Source organism: Crotalus tigris, unplaced genomic scaffold (assembly GCF_016545835.1).
Source record: "Crotalus tigris isolate CLP2741 ecotype Arizona unplaced genomic scaffold, ASM1654583v1 scf7180000024291.2576520, whole genome shotgun sequence".
Classification (NCBI taxonomy): Eukaryota; Metazoa; Chordata; class Lepidosauria; order Squamata; family Viperidae; genus Crotalus; species Crotalus tigris.
Genome location: NW_024100464.1, coordinates 1,280,912 through 1,299,014, shown reverse-complemented (window position 1 = coordinate 1,299,014; position 18,103 = coordinate 1,280,912). Strand labels below are relative to the sequence as shown.

Sequence of the window (18,103 nt, the reverse complement as noted above, 5' to 3'; positions counted from 1 at the left end):
GCGCTTATCCTATGCTTTTGTTTTTATTTCTCTGTAGTTAAGATTCACCCAAAGGTTTCCTCCAAAAGATTCTGAAAACCTACTACTGTGGCAGCACCTTTCTCTCCAGGCTCTGTTACCGTTGCACAGGCAGCAGGTTGCTCATGAACTTTTTGTGGCAGGACTTGTGCAATGTCAGGAATGGATGAATAGTGAAAAGTCATTGAATGAACTTCCACAAGTGGTGAGAAAAAGTGTGACTCAAAGGATTCTTTTTATGAATTAACAACTCATGGGGATTATTTTGTCTTCCTTGGTTCCTATCTTTTCTGAGAAGCCTACACATATAGACAGATAGACCAATATTTTCATAAATGAGGTATAATGTTTTCTGGCTTTACAAGAGGAGTGGCCTGACTATATCCAGCACCATCTACTACAGTGAATCTCCATGAAGGATGGAGACTTCTGAATTACAAAGCTATCATTTGAAAAGAGAATGCAGTTAGCTATTTTTCTCTGTGGTTGCAGAAAAAAAACAGAGCAAACAGAAATCTTCTGCTGCTTTTAGAGAACAGAATATTCCAACAAAAAATCAATATAATTAATTTACTTTAATTTTGCTTTTTATAGCCTCTAAACCTCTCTTTAAGTTCTTGTACTAGGCCAGTGCTTCTCAATCTTAGCAACTTTAGGAAGTGTGGCTTTTAACTCCAGAATTCCTCAGGCAGTTTGAAGTCCAGACATCTTAAAAGTTGCTGAGATTGAGAAGCACTGCACCAGGCATTTAATCTTGGAAGATAATTTCATTAGAACTCCATTCTGGAGGAGCTGTTCTGTTGCAGGAAGACTCGTACATTATTTCTATCTTCTTACAATTCTTTCCTCGGTTGCTAGAACATGGCTCTCTCAGCCTTGCTGTCTATGTGCCAGAGTGCTAGGGATACCCTGGAGGAAGAAGACCAAGCAGCACTGGTAGAAGCTCTTAGCCAAATTGCAGTTCATCTGCCAGCTACGCAGGTAAAGAATGTTAATTTCAGCTGCATTTGCTTGACTTCTTTAGATGTAATGAGGGGGGTATACAATTTTTTTTGCTAGGGAAATGGAAATCATATTCCATCTTATTCTTTTTAAATATATACATATATATATATTTTACATAATCACCTTAATATTTGGTAAACATCGTGTTGTCTCGATTTATACTTAAAAAACAATAATTAGTTTCTATAATTCTATAGTCTACAGAATAGCTTTGCTTGATGTTCTCTTCTTCCAAAAATGTTCTCTTTTGCCATCCTTGAATTAATACAATTCTTATTATTTGGGTAAATAACAATTAAATATAGACATTTTTCTAATATTTCTGCAAATAATAACCACATTGATATAAAACTTCTAACTAATCATCTTGATTGCCTTATTATAGATCCTGTTTAAAATTCTTATTTAAATTTGTTTTCCCCACAATATTCTTACTGGTTAAGATTTTCATTACACTTAAGTATTTAAGTCTTTTTCCTCATACAGACCATCCCAACACTTTTACATTTCTCATATCGTAAAAAAAGAGAAAAAAAGAAGATAATATACTACTTAAAATACAAATCCTTCTAATAATGTACATTTATATCCAGAATTTTTCTCTTCTTTTTAACCATATTTAAGCATAGGTTTAATCTTTAAGTGTTCCATTTAAATAAATCAATTATCTAATCTTTTAGATCTAATCAAAGCATTTTATCCATTCAAAGTTTTCTCAAGATCAATTTCACTTAAGTATCTAAAACATTTCCTTTATATAAACCATTACAACGTTTTTATATTTCTCATGTCAAAAAACAAAACACAAAGGGGAAAAAAAGGAAAAATACTATATTATTTGAGGGGCTCATCCCTCTTAAACTAAAAATCATTTATATCCAAAATATTTCTATTTCTTTAACCATATTCAAACAGATGTTTAATTTTCAAATTTCCCTCTGATAGATCCCATCATCTAATTTCTTGGTTCTTACTTTAGCCTTTTTTATTTTGCCAGAAATTTTTCCTGATCAATATGTTTCTCTGAATCAAAGAGTCTTCCCATAGTTTTGTGGATGTTGTTGTAGATATAAAAGACAAATCAGGTGAGATGTTTTTATAGGAAAGTTTCGCCTCTTCATATTCATTGATTTTTTCCCCCTTTCTTTCTCTTTTAATTTCTCTTATCATTTTTTATCTCTTAAGTTCTTGTAGTTCTCCTGGTAGCTCTGTAATCCGTTTTGTCAAACCTTTTTTCTTGTCCTCAGACTTATTTTATGATCTTAAAGTATAAATTATCTTTTCCATGTCCATTATTTCCTGTAATTTTTTTTCCACCTGGGTTGAGTCATACTTCCTTCTATTGTTAAGTTCCATGTTTAAATCGCTCTTCTCTGGTTCATCAGTTGTCTGTTTTATCTGCTCACTCTCTATTTTTATTTTCTGAGAGTTTTTTGTTGTAAAGTTAAATTAGAGATGCATTCATTTACATTTTCAAAGTTATTTTTAATTTCCTCGTGGTTTGAGATCATTGTTGTTTGAATTAGTTGCAACATAGCATATATCTCCTTCTGGAAAGTGTTTGTTTTTTTCTTCGTATATTCTTTCTGCAGATCTTTGGTTTTCCATGATAGCCAAAAATCAGGGTTTTCCTTTCTCTACAGACAGCTTTAATGTCACAGTTTAATAAGTATTTGTAATCCAGAAAGGTCAATTTTTTAAAAAAGTTTATAGTACTCTCTTGTGAATAGTCCAAGATGTTTTCTTTTTATCACAGCTGTTCTCTGTTATTAAGATATTGAAGGTCACCCAAAAACAAATTATCTTTTCCTGGGCTTTGCCAGTTCCTGTATTGAAACAACTAGTATATTTTCATCCACCACTAGATGTCAGCACTAGTTTTTTTTCCAGTTTTCAAAATAAACAATTATTTTCTTCTATTTTCATGATTTAAAAAAGAAATCTTAACACATTCCACCAATTTCAAACTTATCTAGATTTAGGTCTCATATTCATTTCATTTCAGTATATTTCTGTCCCCACTTAAAGATTTAATTCCTACAACTTCCGTCTGTAGGAGGGTGGGGCAATCTCCCCCTCCTCACTTTCGAAGGCTTTTTGCTTCTTGGTTTGGTTTTTTTCCCCCAGAAAATCAATTATCAAGTAGAAGAGAGAAAATCACTGTTCTTACCCAGTTCCAAGCACATTGTTTACAGTCAGCTTAAAATAGTGCTTTTGGGCTTCGGCTGCTTGTAGCTTGGGCTAGACTCTGAAGTTAAGCTAGTCTTTCTCCTGCTGGTTTCTGGAAGGCTTTTCCTGGACTGATTGGATTGACCGCCATCTCTCTTCCCTCCTTTTTATTGGCTCTACAGGGCGACTTCAGGCCCATTTAGGGTCCCCTAACAGGCAGAAATTGGCTGTAGGATGCAGAGCCCTGCGATTCCTCTGCTGCTGCACTACTGCGCCCATCTTATTCTTGCTTTTTGTTACAATACCTGTAGTTCTACCTCATTGTAATAGCTTCTCAGGACAAATCAAACATCATATAAGATGTGATTGCAATAATGTCTGTTGTAGGCCAGAAGAAAAATGTTCTGTGCAGCCCCATTTCTCTTTGTCAAAATGACTGTTTTCAGTGGCATGATATTTTTTCCTCCATTTTCTATGAAATAAGCCCTTAAACAAGTGTATTAAGCCTTTCTCCTTATATCACTACCATGATCCTTGAAATCTCAGAAGCCAATGGAGAATAATTTTTTAAAACTGGATCCTCTTATATAGAAGGTAGTTTAATTCATAATTCACTATACAAGAAGAGTACATGCTCTGTAAGTTTTAAAATGTGGATTTTAATAAGCTGATCAATAATAAAATTGATTGCTGCAATAAAAAAATTATATATCACTTGCTGACATTAATATTAGTAGTTCCAGAATCTTGTTTAAACAGTGAAATGGATGCTTGGGGTGACACAAAATGTTACTCTTATCAATTAAGATATCCAGTCTAGCCTGTTTCCAGCAGACGTTTTGCTTGACACTTCAACTTGTCCAGCTGTTCATTGAAAGATTAGAACCACAGTTGCTACTTCAGGTAAGAAAATATTTGGTGGGTAGTCTTGATTTATATACAGAATTGACTAATTGTCAGAATCCAATTATATTTCATCTCTAGTTATCGACTATGGAAAACCCCATTTCTGCCCTCTCTGGATTCTGTCATACTATGAAGGGGAAGGGGGATGAGCAAAGGGGTTTTATGGCTCTCACTTCCTCCGGTATAACTTCAAAGGGACTGAATGTGGATATCACCAAAAAGACTAACCATAAAATAGGGCCCATCACCTTTCATCTACTCCTCTCTGAAGTCTCCCTTCCTCCGGCCGTGAGGAAAAAGGGGGTGGAAATGTAACGCCTGGGATTGTCGCTGGAAGGATGGTGGGTGGGGGGGCTGCTTGGGACCACTTAAAACCTTGAATGGGAGGACTTGGGCCCCAGGTCCTGTCTAGAACGCCTATAACCATCTTCTCTTAATAAAGATGCCTGTTGGAAGAAATATTCCAAGAGTTCTGTCTTCTTAAGATGCAAAGTGGGGTAGGTCCTTACACTAATGTACTGTTTTTCAAAGCTAGTTTTAGTTAAATATACATAATGTATAAATAAATAATCTGGGATTGTATCAATTATGGGATTGTGAAAATGCCACATTCTTGCCATTCCTTATCAAATTATGGAAGTCTTGCAAAAAATAAGCCAAGCTACTTCATCCTTCCTAAAGTTAGTATTTCCCTTTTCAATTAATAACTCCAAATTAAAACATCTGAGACAAATGACAGCTAACCTACATTTGAACGCAACCAGTGAAAATGAGCCCTCTATCTCTGGTAGCTGGTTCTGCTATCAAAATATTCTCACTATTAAAAAGTTCTTCCTAACATGCCATCAGAATCTTCGGTCCTCTAATTTTTTTTTTCTATGATCTACTCTCTGGATTAGAACAAGAAAAAACAGATCTTTACTTTCTTCTGTGTGACATCTTTTCTGGTATTTGAATTCTGCTATGTTTCTCCATCTTTTCTTTAAGACTAAAAATAATTTTTCACAATTAACATCACCAGGAATAGTACTCACCATCCTATTCCTATGCATTTGATTTGTTTATTAAATCTTAATTTTTCATGTGTCACAAATATGGCCATGTGCTTTTCTTGCTTAACGACAGTGCAGGATTTGCTTAATGATGGCAATCATTATTGCCAGAATTGCTGTTGCTAAGCGGTGTAGCCACATGACATTGTACTTTTCAACGGTGCCATTACTGAAGGAAATTCAATAATAAAATTGCTGTTGTTAACAGAGGACTACCTGTAATTTTGTTCCATTTTAGTTTAGGCTCACATTTTGAATGGGTATAGTGTTACAATATATTGATGACATTGACTTCCATTTCTGTGTTAGCATAAAATCAGAACAAATCAAACAATATATGTGTGTGAGAATGTGATAGGACTATTTCAGTTATGAGAGAAAGTATAAACTCAGTCCAAAATGACCTGCTACTTACATAAATGGGTTTTTCAGAATGCTTCATCACTCATTTCTTATTTTACTGAATAGTATATTCAATAGTGTCTTCATGAGCTAAAGGTAGGCAGTTTATCTTATAAAAAGGAAGAAAGGATAAATGTCTGACCAAATTTAATCTTGATCATAAAAAGCAGTATAAAGATTTTTCAGTATAATGTATTTTCTGCATTTTTTTAAATTTTTGATACTTATTTTCTCCATAGATACTTTCACTACAATGTTCCCTTTTGCAATTGAATTCCCCTGATCATGTTGTGATTGCAGTCTTAGATTTTCTTTCTTCAGTGGGAAAACCTATCATTCCTCCAGATTTCCAGGTAAATAAAACAAACTGTCACTCTGTTCTTTCTTTTCTGTATGTAATCTTTGGAACTGTTACAGTAAAAATAAGGAATAGAAGTTGAGATATTACTTTTCAGCACTGGCTCCTGAATACTATATTAATACAAAGAGAAATAATGATTGTTCTTTGAGCTCCATGCAGTCAAGCATGCAGATCTACATTTAGATAAAATGTCCTAAAGCTGAGAAATGTTTTGACAGAAGGCAGAATTCCCTCCCAGTCTTCAATAACCAATGTAGAGGCTATGTACAGCTCCAGTGGAGAGGGAAAGCGTGCTACCATTTACAGATAACCAGTCTGTCCTCTTGTTATATCTGCATCATGTACATGTATTAAGATAATATGAGCTATTATAATTATTGAAGTTACAAAACTGTATGTCTTAAAATGACATCTAAATTAACTCTATTTAGTTGGTAATGATAAAGTTTCAGGTCAAGCCAAAGTCTGGGTAAATCTATCCATAGAAAGGCATGGACAAACCAGTTGTTGTGGCAGAATAGGAAGAAGAGGGAGCCAATTTAGTTTACTGGTAATACATTATATGGAAGAACTTACCTAACAAGAAGTTTGAATGAAATGAGAATGCTTGCCTTAGCCCAGGAGTAGGCAACCCAAAACGCTCAAAGAGCCACTTGGACATGTTTCCCACCGAAAACAAAACATTGGGAGCAGCAAAACCCTTTTGCTATCTAAAATGAAGATGGGCAGCTGCACCAGCAACGGGGAATGCCGCCGCAGGGACAAGAGAGTGTCTCAACCCACTGCCCTCGCAGCCCAAGGTCTCCTTCTCCTGCAGCACCGAGGGCGGCAGCGGGAGGACGGCGAAGTGGCACGGCTGCCCGCTCATTGCCGCCTCTTTGGCCTCGCTCAGCGCAACCAGCAGCAGCGGCAACAGGAGGACGGACAAGAGGACCATGCAGCAGGTGGGGAAAGGGCCTGGCAGGCACCACGGAGGAATCTGGTGCCCGTGAGACGGCCGAAAGGAGCAGGCGGAGAGGGGAAGCTACAGAGACCCCGGTGACCCCCACGACTAACAGGCAGCGGCGGAGCAGGGCGAGGGGAGACCCGCCGGGCAGGGAAGAGGTACCCCGAGAGCAGCCACCCGCAGCTCCTTACCAGGGACACCTTTTCAGCAATCCTTCCGGCCACCACGTGCAGTACAAAGAAGGAAAGAGGTTTGTGGGTTGAACTTTTTTAATCCCACTTTTTTTTTTCAGACTGCACATGGTGGCTGAGGACAGGGAGCCACAGGAGACGGCTGAAAGAGTCGCATGCGGCTCCAGAACCCCGGGTTGCCAACCCGTGCCTTAGCCCATAAATAGCAAAGACAAACCTTAAGAGTGTCAAAAAGAAGCAATTTTCTTGATGTTAATAGGAAATATTTCTGCAGATACCTATATCTCAGAACTAAAGAGAACTCTACAACCTTAAAGATCTTATTTGAGATCAGTATATCAAAATGCCTATCTGCTCAGAATAGCATACACACAGTTCTGGAAAAATGAGAATATACCATCCGAGGAAGAAGTGATAAGAAAAATCCTGGACTGTGCTGAGATGGACAAATTAACAAAAGAGATAAAAGAAAAGGAAGACCACAGAGTACTGTCTAATATGGAACAAGTGGTATGACTGACTGGAGACTAGAAATAATAGAGGAGAATAAATGTGGCAAGGTCAAAAGTGGAAAATGTGTGTATAATAATGTATAGTAATAATAATATGTATTATTCTTAGTATGAAGTATAGTATGAAGGAAGAAAAATGCAAATAAGAAACAACGGGGCGACAAGGACAAATATTCTAAAGAAGAATAAGGGGGGAAATGTAAATAATAGAAGATTACCGTTACGAAATCGCTGTTAAAAAAGGAGGAGTATATACTGTGTGTGTGTGTGTATTTTGTTTTGTTTTGTTTTGTTGGTTTAAAATATAAAAAATTAAAAAAAAATGCCTATCTGCTCAACATCAAAAGCATATAGCAGTGTGACCATGCAAAGACATTTGTGATGAAATGACATTGTGGAGAGCAAAAATAAATTGAGTCAAAATCAGGAAATCTTTCTCAGATACATGTTCTATTTCATTACATACAGGGATTATTGCCTGCTATAAGAATTCCCATAGAAGTCTGAAACAACCTATCTTTGTGGCAATAATGAAAACCATAGTCTGAATTGGTATATTCTGAGTTTGTCAGAATCCAGTGATATTTCATCTCTAGTTATTGACTATGGAAAACCCCATTTCTGCCTTCCCTGGATTCTGCCATACGGTGAAAGGAAGGGGGTGAACAAAGGGGCTTTACGGCCCTCACTTCCTTCAGTATAATTCAAAGAGACTGAATGTGGATATCGCCAAAAGGACTAAGCATAAGAATGGGGCTATTACCTTTCATGTAGTTCTCTCTGAAGTCTCCATCCAGCCGACAGTAAGGAAAAGGGGGTGGGAGCATAATGCCTGAGACTGTCGCTGGAAGAAGGGGGTGAATGGGTGGGGCTACTGGGGAACCCCATAGTCTGAATTGGTATATTCTGAGTTTGTCAGAATCCAATGATATTTCATCTCTAGTTATTGACTATGGAAAACCCCATTTCTGCCCTCTCTGGATTCTGTCATTCAATGAAGGGGAAGGGGGTGAACAAAGGGGTTTTATGGCCCTCACTTCCTTCGGTACAACTTCAAAGGGACTGAATGTGGATAACCACCAAAAGGACTAATCATAACAATGGGGCCATCAGCTTTCATCTACTCCTCTCTGAAGTCTCCCTTCCGCCAGCAGTGAGGAAAAGGGGTGGAAATGTAATGCATGGGATTGTCACTGGAAAGATGGGGGTGGGGTAGGCTGGTGGGGACTCCTTAAAACCTTGAACCGTAGGGCTTGGGCCCTAAGTCTTGTCTAGAACGCCTGCACCATTTTCTGTTAATAAAGATGCCTGTTGGAAGAAATATTCTAAGAGTTCTGTCTTCTTAAGATGCAAACTGGGGTGGGTCCTTACATTAGACAGGACTTGCAGAATTAGTCCACCTGGAAGGGAGAACCTTGCCGGGGGACTTTGCAAAAATTACCATATCAGACAACAGAGCAGGGAAGGGAGAAAACTCCCTGGGAAGGGAGCCGCTGCCCCAACTAAAACCCTGCCAGATGTCAGGATCTGAGAGGTCAGATTCCTCAGGAGAAGAGGTGGTGGAGACACGGGATCACAAACCTCGCTGGTCAATGGGCGTTGGAAAGAAAGACGAGTGGGAAAAGAAATCAAGAAAAGTGACCCCGAGACGGGGGGCCAACCAACCAGAATGGAAGCAGGAGATGGAGAAATTCCTGCATGCAAATGAAGAGGAAGGGAGCTGGGCACCATACTCCAACTGGATCCTAGAGAAAGCTATCAATGATGAAGAGAACTCTCACCTCCCTAGGAGAGGAGAATTCTGAGCCCTACGTCGCCCCAGCTCCTGGAGCCGCAAAGGGAGAGACACCGAGGAGGAAGTGGAACCTGCAGCCCCGGGGACATCAGCTGATCCAGTAGTCCTCACTCCCCGCCGACCCACAGATGGCAGTCTGGATGGAAGACACTACCACTGACAATGAAGGCAACAATCCATTCAAAGACTCCTGCCGCTGGACGTGAGATTCAAGGTGGAGCCAACATGCTTAGGGTTTTTCCTAACCCAAGTCCTCAGCTACATGGAGGAATACGGGCGGCACATCCCCAGCAACAAAGCCCGTATCCGGATCGTGCAATCTGCCCTGGACGGGCCAACCACAGATTTGGTGGTGAACTTGCATGACTCCAATACCCCAGAGCTCAACGACTTCAACCATTTCATGTCCTCTCTGAGAAGGTGATTTGAGGACCCTCTGGCTGATCGCAAAACCCGCAAAAGGATCAAAATGATGAGCCAAGGCAAACGCCCGGTAGCCGAATATACGCAATAATTCCGGGGCATTGCCAGCAAACTGAACTGGCCAGAAGACATCCTCCTTAGCCATTTCAAAGACAGACTAAATTATGACCTATATGACGCTTGCCTGCCCCGAGGGGACCCACACAAACTTGAGGAATGGTATGTCTTGGCAGAGGAAGCAGAAATCGACATACTGAAGAGACACCACCGAGGAAAACAATGGAGCCGCTTACCGCCTGAGTTGACACGTCAACCAGTGAAACCATCGGCTACGCCCATGAAGCAAATGGGGTGTTTCAAGTGCGGGAGAGAAGGGCATCGGGCTGTAGAATGCCGCTCCAAAGCACCCCAGCACAACCCAGACAGATCATTGGCCAGCAAATCTGGAAAGTCTCCAGCTAAGCCAAAAGAAACTGCCATGAGAATGATGGAGGCTGTGGAATCCCCCACCTCTGCTCATCAGGGGGAAAGAACTCCAGCCTACACCGCAAGGCCCGCTTGATGCCTCAGACGACAGCTCGGAGGGCAAACCTCTGGTAAGTGGACGCATCACACCCATCCTCAAGACAGTGACTATATTAATTCCCCCCATGCCCGAAGCCGTAAAGGTGAAAGCCTTAATAGACTCTGGTTGCACCCGCTGCCTCATTAGCCCGATGCTAGTGAGGAATCTGGGCATTCCGTCGAGACTGGAACAACCAATCTCATTTGGCCAGTTAGATGGGTCCATAGCAGGTGGGTGCCAGCTACCCTAGCCACTTTACCAATACGCCTCTCCCTGGGCAAACATGAGGAAGACATAACGTTTGTAGTGACCCCAGGAATGGAATCCCGATGATTCTAGGGATGGAATGGTTTAAAAAATGGAACCCCTGGTTGAATTGGAGGATGGCAGAAATCAAATTCCCGAAGGGGGACCCTATGGATTTAAAATCTCAAGGGGGGCGACCAGAATCAAGAACAGAAAAAGCATCCATGGGAGAGGAAAAGGGACTGCCAGAAATACCAGAAGAATACAGAGACCTTGCTGAAGTTTTCAGTGAGGAGAGGGTGGATGAGCTCCCCCCCCCACCAACCCATGGACTGTGCCATTGAATTCAAGCCTGGGGCAAAACTCCCGAAGCCCAGATTATACTCCATGAGCCCAACGGAGAAGGAAGAAATGGAAAGATTCATAAAGAAAAACCTAGAAAGGGGGTTCATTGAGCCAGCGAAGCCTAAAGTGGCTGCCCCGGTCCTCTTTAGAGAGAAGAAGGATGGCTCTTTATGCTTATGCATGGATTAGAGGGCCCTGAATACAATCAGTGAAAGCAACCTATACCCTCTGCCCCTCACGAAAGACATGTTGTCACCCCTCTCGAAAGGGAATTTTTTTTCTAAACTAGACCTAAGGGAAGCTTACTATCGCGTGAGAATTAAGGAAGGGGATGAATGGAAGACCGCATTTCACTGCCCCATTGGGTGCTACCAATTCAAAGTCTTGCCATTTGGATTACAAGGGGGCCCCGCAGTATTTATGCAATTAATTACGTTCTAAGGGAGCACCTATTTAAGGGGGTCCTGGTTTACTTAGATGACATTCTTCACCGAATCAAAAGAGGAACATGTCAACCTAGACAGAGCGGTTTTAAAGAACTGTGAGCCGCCCACCTATATGCCAAACTCTCGAAATGCGAATTCCACCAGGAAAGGATAGACTACCTAGGTTATCGCATATCCCCCCAGGGCATTGAAATGGACCCAGAGAAGGTCAGAGCAGTATTAGAATGGGCACCACCCCGCACAAGAAAGCAACTGCAAAGTTTCCTAGGCTTCGCAAACTTTTACCGCCAATTCATCCCCTCATTTGCCCAGATAGCCCTGCCCCTCGCAAACTTACTAAAAACGAAGGGAGCATCCTCAGTAAACCTAGCCAGCCACTAACATGGACAATGGAGTGCCAAGCAGCATTTGAGACATTAAAGAGACTTTTCTGCCGAACCAGTACTGAGGCACCCAGACATGGATAAGCCCTTCGTAATACAGGCGGGTGCAAGTGATGTGGCAGTGGGGGCTGTACTATTACAAGAAATCGGTGAAGAGGTATTACAACCCTGTGTGTATACATCCAAGAAACTCACTGAAACACAACAGCGCTGGCCCATGTAGGAGAAAGAGGCATATGGGATACTTTGGTCATTATTCAAGTGGCGCCAGTTCCTTGAAGGCAACAAAATCCCTTTCCAGGTATGGACAGACCACAAAAATTTGGAAGCCTTGAAAACACCCAGGAAGCTCAACCCCAAGCAAGCCCGCTGGTCCCAGCATTTTCACCAATTCCACATTATGCTCAAGCATTTGCCGGGGGGAAAGAACTTGCATGCCCCAATATAACAGCACATGAGCCACCGACTCTAAAACGATGATGGTAGAATCACAACTGGCAGCGCCAGTAACCACCAGATCCCAAGCTAAATTAAAACCACAGCTGGGTAGCCAAACTGGAATTGAATTCCGGAAAAGTTTGGAAACGGATGAATGGTTCCAGAAAAAAATGTGTGCACAATGAAAGACGGACTGCCTTGGGTGGGGGAAAATTTATATATACCAACAACCCAAAGAGTCACATTCATGCAGCTTTGCTACAACACAAAATCAGCAGGGCATTTTGGATTTGTAAAAACTTTAAGATGTTTTATTAATTTTCAACAGTCCGATTGGACGGACTTACTCCCTTTTGCAGAAGTTGCCTACAATAATGCAGTCCACTCCAGCACAGGTTACACTCCTTTTCAAACAGCCACCGGTCAAAGTTTCACCCCATGCCAGAATTAACCCCAAAGGAACCGGCGATCCCATCACTGAAAGAATGGATGGAACAATTACAAAACACCTGGCGAATAGTTAGAAAAGCACTGGATGAAGCTAGGCAGGCATACAAAGCACAAGCCGATAAAAAAAGGGTTGAGCCTACACCATTCATTATAGGTGAAATGGTGTACTTATCTACAAAATATATAAAGTCCCTACAACCCTGTAAAAAACTTGGACCAAAATATATAGGACCTTTTCCAATTAGAAGAATCATAAACCCAATAACAGTAGAATTAGAGTTACCCCAAAACCTCAGGCAAATACACCCAATTTTTCATTGCAGTTTGCTGAAAAGAGAGCATCAGTCATCGTTACGGCCAAAAATCCCCCCACTACCACCTTCAATCATGATGGAAGGCAAACAGCACTTCGAAATAAAGGAAATTCTAGATTCTAGGAGATATCATGGAGCGACTCAGTACCTAGTTGCCTGGAAACATCTCCCTGCCTCACAAAATGAGTGGGTCTATAAATGTCATGTCAGAGCGCCGAAGGTATTAAAAAGTTTCACACAGAGTATCCTAACAAGCCAGACTAATTTTTATACCTGTTTTCTTTTCTTTTAGGTGGATCTATCTTATTTTTAAGGGAGCAGGATGTCAGAATCCAATTATATTTCATTTCTAGTTATCAACTATGGAAAACCCCATTTCTGCCCTCTCTGGATTCTGTCATTCGATGAAGGGGAAGGGGGGTGAACAAAGGGGTTTTATGGCCCTCACTTCCTTCGGTACAACTTCAAAGGGACTGAATGTGGATACCACCAAAAAGCCATCAGCTTTCATCTACTCCTCTCTGAAGTCTCCCGCTGGCAGTGAGGAAAAAGGGTGGAAATGTAACACCTGGGATTGTCACTGGAAGGAGGTGGGGTGGGCTGCTGGAGACCCCTTAAGACCTTGAACCATAGGGCTTGGGCCCCAAGTCCTATCTAGAACGCCTGCAACCATTTTCTCTTAATAAAGATGCCTGTTGGAAGAAATATTCCAAGAGTTCTGTCTTCTTAAGATGCAAAGTGGGGTGGGTTCTTACAGAGTTGTTGACACAGTATCTCTTTGGAATAAGAGCGACAGATTCATACAAATATATCTCCCCATTTCTTCCCACCGCCCCTTCCCCAATTTGTAATCAATCTTATAATTAAAGGTACATTTATTTTACAAAGCAGAAAATGTAGATAAGTTCTTTCAATCTTTCAGAAGTTACAACCATTTTTCCCCACCAAAAGATTTAATAACAAGTTATCCATTTTGATGAATTTGCCATGCAATGCAAGCAACCTTTGGTTTCTTACAAATGTATCAAAATAAGCAAGACTAAGTAAATCTCAGGTACAGATTTGGCAGTAAGGAATATGTTGGTTTCGTTTTTCTCTCTTCAGTTACTGGAACATTGAAAAGTATAGCAGCTGAGATCAATTTGCCCATGAGTGTTAGGTCACAAAAAAAGAAAGCATACTACCCGTGTTTCCCTGAAAGTAAGACCTACCTTTAAAATAAGTCCTAGCTTGATTTTTGGGATCGTCCTAATATAAGCCTTATCCCCAAAATAAGCTCCAGTTTTGGGGCGACGTGCATGCCTAAAAATCAATCTGGGGTGGGTGTGTGGAGCTGCTCCATGCATCCTGCACCCACTTTCCTTGCAGCTGGGCCTCTCCTCACCAGCCCACTTCTTCTGTGGCCTCCTCTGCAGCCAGGCCTGTCTTTCTCAGTCACAGGCCTTTCTGGAAGGCCACTGCAACTGAATACTGAACTATAGACTCAATTGGCTGCAGATGTCTTGCAGAAAGGCCTGACTGCAAAATGCAGGGCGGAGCTCCATTCCCACCTGCAGAATGAAGCTGCTCCTTCAGCCACAGAAGAAGTGGGCCAGCTGGGTGGGGCTGTCGATGCCGGAAGTACAAAAGACAACCCCTCCCCCCAAAATAAGATCTGGTGTCTCTTTTGGAGGCCAAAAAAAAAAAAAAAGACCCGGTCTTATTTTTGGGGAAACACGGTATATAGACATTGGTTTTTTTCATAGGGGCAGAAATTTGGGAAGGGGTAGAGAACGCAGGAGTAGAGGTAGAACCCCTGAACCCCCTCTGGATTTATTCCTAGAGGGGGTGGAAGGAGTGTTCCCTCGGAGCTCCTGCTGATCTCCGCCTCCCAGCTGTTTTTGCTTCTTTGGAAGCAAAAGAAACCGCCGCCTCTATCTCCGCGATTACAGTGTCTTGGTGAGTAACTTTTGAAGCGGACAGAGCGGTTTAAAGGATTCTTTTTTTAGTCTAGTGTTTTATTTCTTTCTTTTAGTTAGTTTTGGCTATCTTTCCTTTGTTCTTTCTTGCTGGCATGGAGAGAGAAAATAAGATGGCGTTTTGAAAGTGTCGGAGTTTTTTTTTTCTTTCTTTGTCTCTTTGTTCTTAAAGTACTGGACTTAAATGACTGTTTCTGATCTCTTTGTTCCTGGTTTTGGATTTTTCTTTTGATTTTTTTCCTTTTTCTTTTTTGGACTTTTAAGGATTATAGTATTTTTGCCTTTTTTAAAATTCTGTTTCCCTCCTCCCCTTTTTTGGGGGGGGAGAAGGGAAGAGAGAACTGTATTTCATAAAATGGCTTCAAAGAGACAGCCGCCTTCTATAACATCTAAGGTGGTTTCCTCTCCCACAACTCTAATTGCACAACAACCACAACAACAACCCAAACATGTACCAACGACCCAGTCACCACCCTCCCCTCCTTTGCCAGGCCTGTCAGCACAAGAGATTAAAGGTATAATGGGAGATGCTGTATCCCAAATCAGAGATGAAATGAAGCAACTTGTTACACAGATTAAATCTGAAATTAAAGAAGAGTTAAGTGGGATGAAGGTCTCATTAGAAGACAATAATACCATCTTGCGGCAAGATATAGTTGCAGCTGTATCAGGCTTGGCTACGGTGGTGGTGAAGCTGGACTCGAGAGTGGAGGAAGTGGCAGACAAAGTTGACTCTTTTGAGGATAAATTCCAAGATATGGAAAGGAAGATGGAGATTTCACAAGAAGATATCCCTATGTCTCAGTACAGAGAAATGGAGTATGCCCTGAGGATCAGGGGTCTTAAGGAAGACATGAATCAAGACCTGATGGAGATGGTGCTTATTGATTTAGCTGTTGCTATGAATATGGATAAAGGAGAATTACGCAGAGAAGTTGAAAAAATTTACAGAGTTAACTCCTGGATTGCGAAGCAGAAGAATTTGCCTAGAGATGTTGTGATTTATTTTACAAAGAAGTCTCTGCGCAACGAAATTATACAAGCTTTTTATAATAAGAGATTCCAGATTGCTGCCCAAGATATCATCATTTTAAAGGAAATCCCATTAAAAATTTTAAGAAACAGGAAAGATTTTGCTTTCCTAGTTAATGAGCTTAAAGCCAGATTGATGCCATTTAGATGGGAGATCCCGACGGGTATTGTTCTGAGCCATGCGGGGATGCGCTACAGGCTGAATACGGTTGATAAAGCTAAAGAGTTCTACAATATGGTCCTGGGTGCAGGCTCAGCTTCATCTGTTCAGAAACCCTTGAGTGGCAAAGAGTTGGAACAGCAATCTGAAGCATTAGGTCTGGTCTCTGCTGGGATGCTGCAAGCTGAATGGCAACGTCAAACAGAGGTTAAAGAGCAGAGGATGACCCGTGCAGCATATAGACGTAAGGAGAAGGAGCAACGCAAGAGAGAGACTAAAGAATCTTCTTCCAAAAGTGTTTCATTGCCGGTGGGAGGAGCAAGACCCAAGAGTTCTGCAACACATGCAGCAATGGCAGATCGCCAGGGAGTCTTCTCCAGGCTCCTGGCTAAGGGAGATGGCAAAGTTCCTGACCTGGAATGTTAACGGTTTGAATTCCCCACAGAAAAGAAGGAAATTTTTTTACTATTTAAAGCAACATAACAATGATGTTATTTGCTTACAGGAAACTCATATTTTACTTAAAGATCAGAAGTATTTAGTTAACGCCCGTCTGGGATCTCATTTTGTATCTTCTGCTCCTGGGAAAAAGGGGGGAGTGGTTATCTATGTGAAGCAAAATTTACCAGCTTGTCTGGTAGAATCAGATCCCCAAGGAAGATATGTGATGATTGAACTTGGTTTATATGGTAAGAAAATACTTATAGTGGGACTATATGCACCAAATCAGCAACAGGAACAATTTTATAGATTGTTACATCAAAAAATAACTTTGCTGGACTATAGATCCGTGGTACTAATGGGTGATTGGAATGGTGTCTTAGATATACAAAGGGATAAGAAAGGTTCTTCTCCTCTTTTTAAACAGGCAAAATTACCTAAAGCTTTTTTTGACATGAAGGAGGATTGGGAATTAAGGGATTACTGGCGGGAATGTAATCAAGAGGAGAGAGACTTTACCTTTTTTTCAGATAGACACCAATCCTTTTCAAGAATTGACTTCTTTTTGATTACAACGGACTTATACAATAGAGTAAAGAATGTAAAGATTTTTCTTAGATCGTTGACGGATCATAGTCCAGTTTGGATGGAGCTGATTCAAGAAAAAGAGGAGAGAAGATCCTGGAGGGTGAATGAAAACTTATTCAGACAAGAAAAGAATGTTCAAAAGTTAAAGGAGTGTTTAAAGGATTATTTTGCTTTAAATATGTATAAGGGGACTCCAATGTCAATGGTATGGGATGCAGGTAAAGCATTTATGCGTGGGATCTTGATAAAAATGAATAACTTTCATAAGCAAAAGCAGACTCAGAAACGTAAAGAATTGGAAGATGAAATTAAATTAAAAGAAAAGTCTTTGATTTTAAATCCTTCAGATGAAAGCATTAAAGAATCTATAAAGTTGTTAAAAACACAATTTAATATGTTGCTGGCGGATCAAGCTGCAACTAACTTATTGTTTATGAAACAAAATACATTTTGTAATGCCAATAAACCAGGGAGATGGTTGGCCTATCAATTAAGAAAGAAACAGAGACAGAGAATAATAGATAAAATAAATTATAAGGGTAAATTAGTTTTTCAGAAGGAATTGATCAAGAAATCCTTTTTAGACTATTATCAAAAACTATACAAATCTACTAATGTGCAAATCTTAGATATAAACAAATACTTAAGTGAGGCTAGTTTTCCCAAATTGACAGAGGATCAGAAACATGAAATTAATGGCTTAATTACTAAAGAGGAAATTGTGATAGCAATTAAACAATTGAAATCAGGGAAAGCACCGGGTACGGATGGGCTGACAGCTGTTTATTATAAAGCTTTAATGGAGGAGATGATCCAACCATTAGGTGATCTTTTTAATGATATCTTACAGGGCTCAGAGATTCCTCCTTCATGGCGTAGTGCTTTCATATCTTTGATTCCAAAGGAGGATCAAGATCTTACTTTACCAAAGAATTATAGACCTATATCTCTTTTAAA

The 18,103-nt window shown here is 40.5% G+C and overlaps 1 protein-coding gene across 7 annotated transcripts in view; it reads left to right on the top strand.

Annotated features, from left to right (window-relative positions):
- The window catches only part of CUNH1orf112 (chromosome unknown C1orf112 homolog), a 132,903-nt gene that overhangs the window by 41,543 nt on the left and 73,257 nt on the right, over window positions 1–18,103 (top strand). For all 7 annotated transcript variants that reach the window (XM_039323991.1, XM_039323989.1, XM_039323993.1 and 4 more), the window contains 4 exons: window positions 38–223; window positions 877–999; window positions 4,000–4,095; window positions 5,792–5,905. In XM_039323991.1, the coding sequence (XP_039179925.1) occupies window positions 38–223; window positions 877–999; window positions 4,000–4,095; window positions 5,792–5,905 (519 nt within the window). The remainder of the gene's footprint in view (window positions 1–37; window positions 224–876; window positions 1,000–3,999; window positions 4,096–5,791; window positions 5,906–18,103) is intronic.